This window comes from Chiroxiphia lanceolata, chromosome 5 (assembly GCF_009829145.1).
Source record: "Chiroxiphia lanceolata isolate bChiLan1 chromosome 5, bChiLan1.pri, whole genome shotgun sequence".
In the NCBI taxonomy this organism is placed as follows: domain Eukaryota; kingdom Metazoa; phylum Chordata; class Aves; order Passeriformes; family Pipridae; genus Chiroxiphia; species Chiroxiphia lanceolata.
In genome coordinates, this window is record NC_045641.1 from 36,209,998 (window position 1) to 36,222,279 (window position 12,282).

Below are 12,282 nucleotides of genomic sequence, written 5' to 3' on the forward strand. Positions count from 1 at the left end.
AACTTTCTTTTTTGGAGTCACCTGAATATATTCCACTTATTTATGAGCATTAAGAGCCTCATGTAGGTTCATATATCAATGGAATTGCGTTTTTAGCCTGCATGGAAACACAACATTTCTTTTACTAGGAGGAAGTGGTGCCCATTGTATAAGAAAAGTAACCTCTTCAGTGTCTGTTCTTTTCCTGCCTGTTCTAAATGTATAAATCTGCTACTTGATGCTTTAGCATTACTTTTGAAGATAGTATTGTCTCTGTTTGGAATCCTGAGTGCTGTGCTGAAACTCAGCATCCAGTCGTTAAGTGATGCACACTACATCCTTCTGTTAGCATTCCTGGAGACACTGTGCTGAAGGAGAGATAGGAATCACTACTGTTCTATGAATGGTTTTTCTGAAGGTCTACATAGTTTCTCTTCTCTTTATTTGCATGCTGAAAATAATTCCCCCAACATTAAGAAGCTGTTGATACCTACTAAGGGGAGAGATAGTGTTTTGTAAAATTTTGCACCTGAAGTGGTAATTTAACAAGGAACATGATTATTTTATTTATTCCACCCCCAATGTCCACAGGATGCAATAATATCTTTTCTTTTAGGCTGGCTTATTCCTTAATGTAAAAATTTGAACTGGAATATTATTTTGAAATTTTTATTTAACTTTGATTTGTTTTGCACGTGATTATGTGCAAAATACAGCAGGCAAATTGAGTATTGATCTCAGGAAGGCAGAGAATGATTTTGGGGAAAATTGTGGGGTTTTGTTACATGGAAAAGGAATTGAATACTAGAAGTAATTCCGTGACATTTCTGTCTATGATAAATAAGTAAGAACTTAGATGTATGTCAAGTGTGATGTTAACGTTCAGTGGTAATGTTGTTACCTCTGGTATTAATTTCCGGAATTTGAAGAAGACTAATGTAGACTTACCATAACAAGAACAGCAGTATTTGATAACTCTGTTGCTTTGAATACAAAGAAAAGTATGGCTAAGTAATTTTTTTCTGACAAACACAGGAGTAATTAATAAATGTTTCAGGAAGTGAAACCTATAAGGAGCTGGAGAAGAAAAAAAGAATTATGATCAATTGCAGTCTCTTAACTGTAACTACGTTATTAGTGAAGGCTGGGAATATCGGTTCCTTACAAGTCTGCAATAGTACTTACTGCTTAAGAGTTCCATTAGTCCTTTGAAGCAGTCAGACAGGAATAATTTCTGGTGAATTCTGTCTATTTTGTGTGCATGTTCAATTGTTTTTCAAGGTGCTTTATAAATTTGTCTGTTGTTCCAGTGTATATGCTCAAATATAGGGCAGCACATGTTCTAATGTATTGTACTTGGCAGACATTGCTTGCAGACATTTGCAGATGTGCATTATGAGCTTATGTATTTATTGTCCCCGTTTCAAATTACGGTGCAGTATGATAGATACAGTGAAATACAGCCATTTAGATAATGTGACTAAATCGTAGGACTAAGTCTGTAAAATCATAACCCAGTCATGATTTAATAGATTTTTTGATAGTGTCCTACATTGATTTAACAAAAGTAAAGAAGGATGAACGAATTCTTTCAAGAAAACATAAAATATATTTATCTTTTTTATTAAACTATAGGCTCTATTTTTATATTCCTAATCGATAATAAACTGAAGAAGGAAATGCAGTAAAGTAGCTGAGTAATAAGAATTCCTAAGCTGTTAGGAAATAAAATCAAATGGATTCTGTTTTGACATATTGGTATTAAATAGTGAAGAAAAAATAAATGACAATAAACTTCAAATTCACCTTAAATGCAAACTAAAATGCAGGAGAATCTGATTATAGATATATATGTCTGTTTATGGTTTTCATCCTAGGGCACATGGAAAATACACTGAGGTTAAAGACACTGATTTTTTCACTTAGGCTGTGGCTATAGTTTGCTGCTGTTGAGGAGACATGAGAAGGGAAGTAGATATGACACCAGAAGTGCTTTCGACAGTTGCACATTTACTGAAATCCTGATTTAAGTTGTCTGAAGTAAACTATCTGGAGTTTCTCCTTCTTGCTTGTCAACAAGGAGACTTAATCTGTTTAAGGAGCAAAATTATAAGACTTTTTACTTTGATTTTATAGTTACAGAACATGGAATCTTTATGGGACAGAAAGTTCAGAAAGTTAGATTTCCAAGTGTTTATTTGCTTGTCAGGGTTGCTGTCTATGTTAAATTACTCCCTATCCTCTTAAGATCAATAGTAATTGAAGTAGTTTCATAATTATTAGAAAGTTAATTTCTTATTTTAATAGAGATGTGCCATAGCATTTCAGTTCAGCCCCTAATTTTAATTAGGGTCTTTGCATCCTTCTTTAAGTCAGTATAAATGCTACTTTTAAGTTCCATTTGGAATTCTTAAGCTAGCTGTGGGATTTCTACCCTCTGCTCTGATGGATTTACACAGTCCAGAATATTTATCCTCAGGGACACTACCTATTCTGCTAACTTTTTTGTTTTGTTGTACTCTATTAATGCTTAAGATCATTCTAAGCAATCCTCTTCTGTCTTAAGTATACTGTTTGTACATGTGTGGGCTGATGTAACTTTACCATCAAAGCAAGTTCCTAGGATGATGTGAGAAGTGGTTATTTTCTTTGCATAGAACAATTTATTTAGTGTCACATGTGTGCTATAAGTTTTCACACACATTTAGTATTTATTATTCTTGGTTAATAAATGCTATCTAAGTTTTAATAATTACCTCCATGTGGAAAATAAAACAATTTAACGCATTTATCAATGGATAAATGGTATTTTTTTACATTTTGTTTGTATCTGTTTATATTAAAAAGTATCTACTGTTGACATCCTAAACCACAGTGGCAAAACCAAAACCATAAAGTATACCTGTAATACAAGTATTTTCCTATATGTAATAAATAATTGCCTTTTAGTTTTCAAAAATTCTCGGTCAATGAGTTCTCTTTTTTGTTTTGTCAAATAAAATTTTAGGTGTTCTTATACGCTGCTGAATATTGAATTTGAGGATTGCTGATACTGCAGTGCAAATCAAAAAGGGTGTTTTAAGCCTGTTTATTTTAGCAGTCGATGACAGTTTGAAGTGTGAACTCACATGCTTCTAAAGAAAATTTGGTAGGAAATCATACTCCTTCTGAATGAGGGACATCAATTTGTGGGACAAAGGATTGCTCAAGCTACTGAGCATTTATTCCACACACACCTTGCTTGCAGCTACCACTGCCAATAGAGGCTCACAACAAATGTGAGCTTTGGATTTGGAAAACCCTTCTTTAGGATACTGATACTTACTATATTTTACTAGTCTCATTAGCAGTTTTCTGTGGGTAATTTTGAAGGCATTTCAGACAGAGCTTGTGGAGGTTCAGTTATCTGATTGAATCTGACCATAGATTGATAGTAATCTGCAGGCCTTTCCATGATTATGTGCAAGATAGAAACTTTGACAACTGTGAATGGGAGAGAAAGCTTGAGTAGTATCTTTTCTGTTATAAAATGGCTGCAGAATTACTGAAGATCATAGAATCATAGAATAGTTTGGATTGGAAGGGACTTTAAAGACCATATAGTTCCAACCCCTCTGCTGTGGGCAGGGACACCTTCCACTAGACCAGGTTGCTCAGAGCCTCATCCAACCTGGCTTTGAACACTTCCATGGATGGGGCATCCACAACCTGTATAAACAACCTGTTCCAGTGCCTCACCACCTTTACAGTAAAGAATTTATTCCTAATAGCTAATCTAAATCCTACCATTCTTGATCTTAAAGCCATTCCCCCTTCTCCTATACCTACATACCCGTGCAAAAAGTCTCTCTCCAGCCTTCCTGTAGGCCCCATAAGATCCACACAACCTAATCTAGCCCAACCTAATCTAAGCTATCAAACATTTGATGCTAAAATACATACACAGATTTGTACACCTTCATCTTGCTTCTGACCCAAGGAGGGAGCAGGCATCTATTCAGTCTCGGCACATGTATGTATCTGCACAAAAAGAGAACACACACAATTTGGCACGCAGTTTTAATTAGGAATGCCAAAAGCAATTCACTTCTGCATATATTACCTAAAAGGTCAAAACAAACCAACCCATCACCCAAATAAATAAATAAATAAATTACTCCAAAAAACCCCAACCAAACAAAAAACCCCTAAAAACTTGTTTGGAGTAGAGAGCAGGGAACCAACATTTCAGTGCAGATGGTTGTAACCTTACATAGATATTGCTATGGTTTTCCAGTTTTAGGGACAGTATTCTCAAGGGAATACAGAATGCTTCACATTTACCTCTACTTTCTTTTTCTACCATGCTGAATGTTCTTTTTATGCTAAATGGACCTTGTTTTGCCTTGAAAGAAGAGAGGTCTGCGAGTTGGAGTTTCCAGATTTTATTTCTGTTGTTGAATTGACTTGGTCCTTAATTTAATTTGTACTGAAATATTATACTATTTAATCACTTCAGAGAGTGTTCTAAAATAATCTGTCATTACTCTCAGTATTTTCGTCTATATGTAAAAATAGTGAGGCAAGTTGGCTCTGCAGATAGAGATGATGTCCTGCTGAGATTCTCCACCAATTTAGGCAAAATAAATTAACTGTGCGTGTCCAAGGTAACTTTTGTTGAATTACCGAGCACTACCATTAAAGAGCAGTTCTGAAACTTCTGCTTACCCTATTTCTTGAATGAAAATGAAATACAGATGAGACATAATTATGCTGCTGAAAGTATCTGAAAAATACAAGATTTCCGGTTTGCTGAGACTGGAGCTTAGATATGGGTATGAAACATGGTGAAATATTTTGATAAATTCTGGCTTAAGTAGGTCTCAGTACTTTGTGTCTATAGCATTTTAGATAGTGTTCCCAAAGGAGAAACTTAGCTAGTTTAACTTACGATTTCACAGAATTACAGAACCATTTAGGTTGGAAAAGACCTCTTTGGATCAAATCCAGCCTTTGACTGATCACCACTCTGTCAGCTAGACCATGGCACATGCAGCTGTTTCTTGAGCACCTTTAGGGGTGGTGACTCCATCACCTCCATGGGCAGTCCGTTCCAGTGCTTAACATCCCTTTCCCAATATCCAGCCTGAACCATCCCTGGCACAGCTTGAGGCCATTTGGTCTGGTAGTATGACACAAACTATTCCTAAACTTCAGTTCATCCAAACTAAGCCTCTGTACTCCTGACATGTTGAAAGACAGAAGCTTTTGTTCATAATTCAGCTCATGCTGTGATTGCATATTTGTGTTTTGTGTCTGTGCAGATATATAAAATTGTTTGAGATCATAACAAGGGGTTTGAGGGTCATGCAGCATTAGAAGAATAGGAGAGCCTACATGTTGCAGGTATAATGGCTTAGGATAGTTATAATTGACTGCTTTTTTCTACTTAAAATATGGAATCCAAGATAGCAAAATCATGTGTTTCTGCCTTAGGATAAGTTAGTGCTTGATCTCCTCTGTATTTGTGCTTTTCAATGGCTGGTAGAAAGACCAGGTCTCAACAAGTAAATGATATGTCATTTGGTTTTGTCTTTTTTTTTAACTGTAGGAGTTCCATCTGGAATATGACAAACTAGAAGAAAGGCCTCATCTGCCATCAACCTTCAACTACAACCCTGCTCAGCAAGCCTTCTAAAGACTTCCCTTTTCTTGGGGTATGGCTGTCTCAGCACAATACTCAACATAACTGCAGAACTGATGTGGCTCAGGCATCCTGGTTTTAATTCCTTGAGGATCTGGCAATTGGCTCATGCGAAGGGTCACCATTTGAGGTCCTGCCTTACTAATTATGTGCTGCCCAACAACTAAATTTGTAATTGTTTTTCTTTAGTTTGAGCAGGGTCTGAATTTTTGTTTTTGTTTTCTTTTTTGCCAGCAGACAAGCTTGGGTCTGTAAAGACAAGCGAGTACACTGACAAAAGTTTACCACTTAGTTTTCCAAAATGTAAAAACAAAAAAAAAGAAAAAAGACAAAAAATTAGACAACAAAATTTGCATTGTTCATTGTAGCACTATTGGTAATAAAAACTGTTTGTGCATTTTTATGTGAAGATCCTTCTCGTATTTCATTTGGAAAGATGAGCAAGGTTTGCTTCCTTTATTTTACTTCCCCTTCTGTTTTTGAAAGGCAGTTTTCGCCAAGCTTAATGCAAGAATATCTGACTGTTTAGAAGAACGATATTGCCACAGTCTCTGGTTAGTTTCCAGAGTTGTGTATTACTGAGCTTCATCTTTCCAGAATGAGCAAAACACTGTCCAGTCTTTGTTACGATTTTGTAATAAATGTGTACATTTTTTTTAAATTTTTGGACATCACATGAATAAAGGTATGTATGTACGAATGTGTATATATTATATATATGACATCTATTTTGGAAAATGTTTGCCCTGCTGTACCTCATTTTTAGGAGGTGTGCATGGATGCAATATATGAAAACGGGACATTCTGGAACTGCTGGTCAGGGGACTACTTTGTCGCCCTGTGCACTAAAGGGCCAGATTTTCAGCAGCCAAGGACATCCATACCCAAGTGAATGTGATGGGACTTAAAGAAGTGAACTGAGACAATTCACTCTGGCTGTTTGAACAGCAGCGTTTCATAGGAAGAGAAAAAAAAAAGATCAATCTTGTATTTTCTGACCACATAAAGGCTTCTTCTCTTTGTAATAAAGTAGAAAAGCTCTCCTCACTGCAGTGTTGACTTTGATTTGAGATTGTGAAATTATTTCTTCAACAATGAAAAATGGAAAAAAAAGTTGAAGTATTAAAACTATGAAACTGTACAGTGGTTAAGACACTTGAAGAGTCTTTTTGCTGCTGACAAGTAAATTTATGAGAGTTTTATATTCTTTTCCACAGCCAAAAAGTTTGGTTAACTTCCGTTTCAGATCCCTTCTCTATAATAGCAAATAATTTTTCGAAAGACAGGTGGGATAACTTGTCAAGTGATAGAAAGATGCTTCAAGAATTCGTCACAGAAGGAACACTTGGAAGAAGCTTGGGTTAGAACTGAGCTCAGCTTAGTTCCATTTTGGTGTTTTCGCACTTAAACCAGAAATACATTTCATTTGATGTTCACTGCTACTTGAACTTCCAGTTGCTAACAAACATGAATATACATTTGTTCTGAAAATTATAACTGTTCTCTAGAGCAGAGCAAGAAAAACCTCAACTGTTTGGATAGTTTTCTTTTTCTAGATATGATTGCCATTTCTGATTGAGTTGCCTCTGGCCGTGCAGACCATTTCAAAATACCTGAAATTACCAAAGCAAGAAAAGACACGTCAATGAATCGTGGGGGTTTGTCTTTACGTTTTGACCCATTTTTCTATGTAGTGCAAAAGCAGCTTGTTGGCATGTGTTGAATTATGCTTGGAAATTGGACCATTAATGGCCTTGCTGTGGTTCTGTGTCAGGTGTATGGCATTTTAAACTCTGCACTTTTTCTAATCTCTATTTTAAGATGGTAGACATAAAAATATAAGCTGGTTGATTTTATTTTTTTCCTATTATTAAAGAAAACTTTTCTCAACTTGAAAGAAGAGGATAATTATAATCCATATGATGGCTAACACAGCTGAAAAAAGGTGGTGGCTTTTTCTTTTTCTCAAACTAAAGCAGATTCAAACATATCTTTGATTATTCAAACATAAATTTATGAATTTTCAAAAGGATAACTTTCCAAAAGCGTCTTATTCCCTCCACAGTTAATTTACATTTCTTATTGTTGGATGTCCACTGTGACCTTTGCTTTTTTTTTCCTTAAGGATTCCTGAAGTGGTGTTTGCATCTTCAGATCAAATGTGATTATTTTTTATTTTACAGGTTTGGGGTTTTTTTAATGTGATGTGGAAATAAAAAACATATGGGAAAGGGAGCAAAATAAGTTACATTAAAATACTAAGTATCTATGGTACTTTAAAAACAATTAAACTGAAACTGTGAACCTAAGTTATCAAAAAATTTATTTGATGATACAGTTGTATTCAACTCCACAATCTTTCAAAAGTGTGAGATGCATGATTTTAGGATACTTCTGACCTATGAGCAAGGAACTGCTGCTTTGTTTCTTCCAAGGGGAAGAACAGTCTGGCTTTTTTTTATTGATTCAGTAAGCATATATGGAGACTTTAAAACTTAAGACTTAATTTCATATTACACTCTGGGTTGAAGCAAGAGAAAGAGGTTTAAACAGGAAAAAAGGTATAAATTTGGAACCATTTTTAGCTGATACTACTTTTTTTTCCCAAAAGGAAAAAAGCCTCAACCCTCATTTATACACTCACACACGTAGCAAATGGGCAACTGAATTGACCGAGAGATTTCCAAACCAACAGTTAAGGTCTGAGGCTTGTTTAATATGTTTTTACATTCCACTAGCACTATGAATAGGCAGATAATATTATGTGGTTCTAAAAATACCTTTATTTGAGGTGGGTGTTTTTCTCCATAAACATAGCTTTGTACAACAACGTGCAAGGTAAGTTCTGAGTAGTAAACTGGGTGCTCTTGGAAACAAGAAGTATTCCTGTTTCTGGTTTGTTCAACATACACTCACAGTCATCGCTCCATGTTGCGTGTTGTTTATAAATCTTTACTGAGTAGTTGGCTCCAGTTTCTCTGCAAATCCACTACCCTCAGTTTCCAGGATTAAAATGGGTTCCACCAACTCAATTACCCTTACTATTGCAAAAAAACACTTCTTATTTTAAATTATTGCTCAAACCACCCTGCTTGTGGAAAAATCAAGGGTACCAAAGAGTCATGGAGGAAGGAGTTAAGGATGCTCCACTGAGGTGTTAAAAACTGAACAAACAAAAAAGCCACCCAGAACTCAAATCTCTTCCACCTTCATACCTGGTGCCACAAATACTTAAGCACGTGAGAACCTTCACGGGCTTGATTAACCTAATTGAAGACCCAAGTAATCCAGGGAAGCCTGCAGATACTCATATGGGTAAAAATATTTTTCGTTTGATTGACCTCCAGTGAAGTGTTGACTGTACGTGTGTTGGGATTCACGACCGCACCACTCCCTCATGATATGACCTCTATGCAGTACAAAGATGTTTAATCATATCACTTTGCTCCTTGTCATGTCTGAAATCCTCTCTGTCCCAAGCCAGTATTTTTTGTACTTGTCTGTTTCCATTTTACAGTTTCCATGAAAAAAATTACCAAGAATGTACCCAAAAAAGGAACTTCCGCATTGTAGTCAGATGCAAAATTTTTTGCAGAGTGTTAAGAGACTCTTTCTGTTGACCATAAAGAGACCAGAAAGCAATCTTTGGCACAACCTAGGCAGCAGTGGGAGACATAGAGGTCTGTGAGGCCGTCGCTTGATCCTGAGTGGCTTGTAGGTGGCCACTGCTATGGAAGAAGCCGTACAGCGTCTAAATAATATTGTTTAAAGATACTTGTCACCTAGAAGGACCTTTTTTGTTTGGGTTTTTTTTCCTGATTGAAAATACTTCCATAGCTGGATATTAAGTGAAACAAAAGAGTAAGTTTGATTGCTATCTGTCACACTCAAGAAAAGCTTCTAAATGCACAATTGTCATCCTAAGCATGAGGTAGCTTTTGGTTTAGGATCCTAAATATAACAATTACTTCTATTAAAGCAAAATGTCTGAGCGTTCTTTTCAAACACCCTTTCATCTGTCATGGCCCATAATTTATGCTAGTAGAAGTTGAATTCTGGTAAAGAATGCAGATTGGACTAAGCAGTTAGTCTGGGTTGACAGCTGATGCTTTTATTTTCGTATATTGTATGAGAACTGAAAAGGTGTAGCTGCTTTTGTTTCTCTCTTACCAGCATGCATGCTGTCGTTTCCATAAATCTGAAAGCTTCCAGTACATTGAAAAGACCTGAGGAAATGCAGCTGGATAACTTATCTTGAAATTGTGACTTTAATTGCTTCAGTAGGTTTACCTCTTAAAACCACTTTACTGTTAGAGGCAAACTTTTTTTTTTTTTTGAAAGTAATGTTAAAGCACATTGAACGATAGTTTTGAATATTGATGACTCAACCCACTTCTGGATTAGCAGTGCTAACCAAGTTTGTGTATTATTTTTCTAGACTTCAGTTTATCATTTGCATTTCATATTCTCTTGTTGGTATTAATGTGCCAATATTGGATGTGGGTACATGTCAGGTTTTTCCTGCTGATACTGCCAAAATACTTTTCTGCAAAATCACTTGTTTGAACTCCTTGTGGTGTAACAAACAATCCAGAGAAGTAGGCAGTTTTCATGGTTGGACCATCCTGCATCGCCTGTAAACAGTCCTGATGAGGAGTGAAAGGAAGGCAGGCGTCCTGAAGCTGCTGTGATGCAGACGTCGATGACCCTCTGTGGAAACCCTTCAGCGTTCTCTACATCTCTTCTGGACAAAAGGGCTGGTTTGGTTGTTCCAAATGATCTCCCTCCCTTGGAAGGCCCATTTACTTTGTGGTGGGCATCACAACATTGGTTTCAAAAAGGCGTTTTGTTATTATACATAAAGACATTTGCTGTTGGATAGGCAGTTAATTTCTGGCACTTTCATGGAAGAGGTGTGATCGATGTTATGAGAAGCACTGCTAGGCTTCTGCAAGGAAATGGAGATGCGAGCCCAGTCCCAGCAACGGGCTGTGTGGGTGTTTGGTGGCAGAGCCCCAGTGCAGGCTGCCCAGCCTCAAGGTGCGTGACCACGGTAGAGGCATTCTCAGCACCAACTGTACCAGGTGAGTCATCTGCAGTTGGCCACAGGTAAGACTGTTCCTTCGTTGTGGGGCAAGGAAGGGCCAAAAAAGCAGATAGCAACCTGTTTTCCTGCTGTTGAGAATTTCATGCAGACATTTAACTTCGTATAGCAGCTTTTTCAGCCCTGGCAGCTCATTATGCCCATGGTCCTGGAGCCAGCATCCTGACTCTTGTCCTCAGCAGGTGACGGTAGAGCTAAAATCTTTACAACAGGCCCCTACTACCCAGCTTTACTCTCTTACAAATCAGGCACTGGTGATCGTTTTTCACTTCCAGTGGATCCAAATAGACTTTGAGACCTGACTGAGTCATTTAGGCAGAACTTCAAAATCTATGAGATCACCTGGTGAATATTCAGCACCATTCCCAGTTAAAATATAGACTCAGCTTCTCCTCTAGCTGTAGATGATGTAGGGGTTGGATGCACACAGGAGGACTAACTCAAGACTGCTGTCACCCAGTGATCTGTTGCCTTCATTTTCATCTGACAGTGCTTTTATGTACATTGGATTACAGGGAGCTGAATGGAGTACTGAAGGCCAGCTGCTCAGAAGGTAAGACAGACAAGAAGCCACAGTCCATCTACACTGGGAAAGCAGGGCTGGAGCTTCCTTTTTCAGGTGGTAACAAATCGACCTCATTAAAATTTTATTTTTTTATACTATGAAAGCTATATGCAACAGGCCCCATCATTAGAGACTGCTGTCACCACAAGTGCTGGCAGCAAAGCCTGACTTATGGGAATGGATGAACAGAGCCAAAAACTAATCAAGATGAGTTCAGTTTCTGGTATAAACGCCTCCTGCAGGTTTAAGTAAAAAAAAAAATCCCAGGCTAAGAGCTGGCATAGTATTTCAGAAACCCATTGGTATCAGGGCAGGTGCTTACAAAGCAGCTGGCCTGAGAGCAATGTGGTAGTGCACTGGTGCAAGCAAGGACAATATTTACATCCATTTATATTCATGTCACAGCATGGATTCTTAATAGCCTTCCTGCCAAACCTTGCTCAATAGTCCATTTGGAGAACCTATGGATCAACTTTATTTATAAAAATTTGACATTGCACTCTGCAGTGGCAAAGTGATTGAAAAAGGTGGCCAGCAGAAAGTGCTATTTCCCGTATTTTTTCTGTATTTTTGTACCTTGTTCTCTGCTGTGTCATCGAGTTCAGCTGTCACCTCTGAAACTGTCACATTTTGTTCTAGCTAATTGCCTGTGATAAAGGCTACAGAATACAAATATAACTATTGCTTATGGTCCTTTGGCACCAAAGAGCTTGTTGTATTGCCACAGTGGGAAATGCTGGGTTATAACCAAACTTCATTTGCAAAATAAATGTTTTCTTGGATTGACTACTTTTCTTACAGACAGCTTGGAAGGAAGCATTTCCTGGGGTGAACCTTCAAAGGTCAATACCTTCCTGTTGAAAGCAATTCCTGTGTGTGACAGCTGTCATCTTGCTTCCCTATTAACTTCAAATAATGGTGGAAGAGACTGGGTCTGTCTCTGCTTGCAAA

The 12,282-nt window shown here is 37.3% G+C and overlaps 1 protein-coding gene across 9 annotated transcripts in view; it reads left to right on the top strand.

Moving 5' to 3' along the window:
- The window catches only part of CNOT2 (CCR4-NOT transcription complex subunit 2), an 81,092-nt gene extending 74,382 nt beyond the window's left edge, over positions 1-6,710 (top strand). For 8 of the 9 annotated variants that reach the window (XM_032687933.1, XM_032687927.1, XM_032687931.1 and 5 more), the window contains one exon: positions 5,570-6,710. In XM_032687933.1, the coding sequence (XP_032543824.1) occupies positions 5,570-5,656 (87 nt within the window). In that variant the 3' untranslated portion in view covers positions 5,657-6,710. The remainder of the gene's footprint in view (positions 1-5,569) is intronic. The other variant, XM_032687932.1, reaches the window with a different exon arrangement.
- Positions 6,711-12,282: the final 5,572 nt, after the last annotated feature.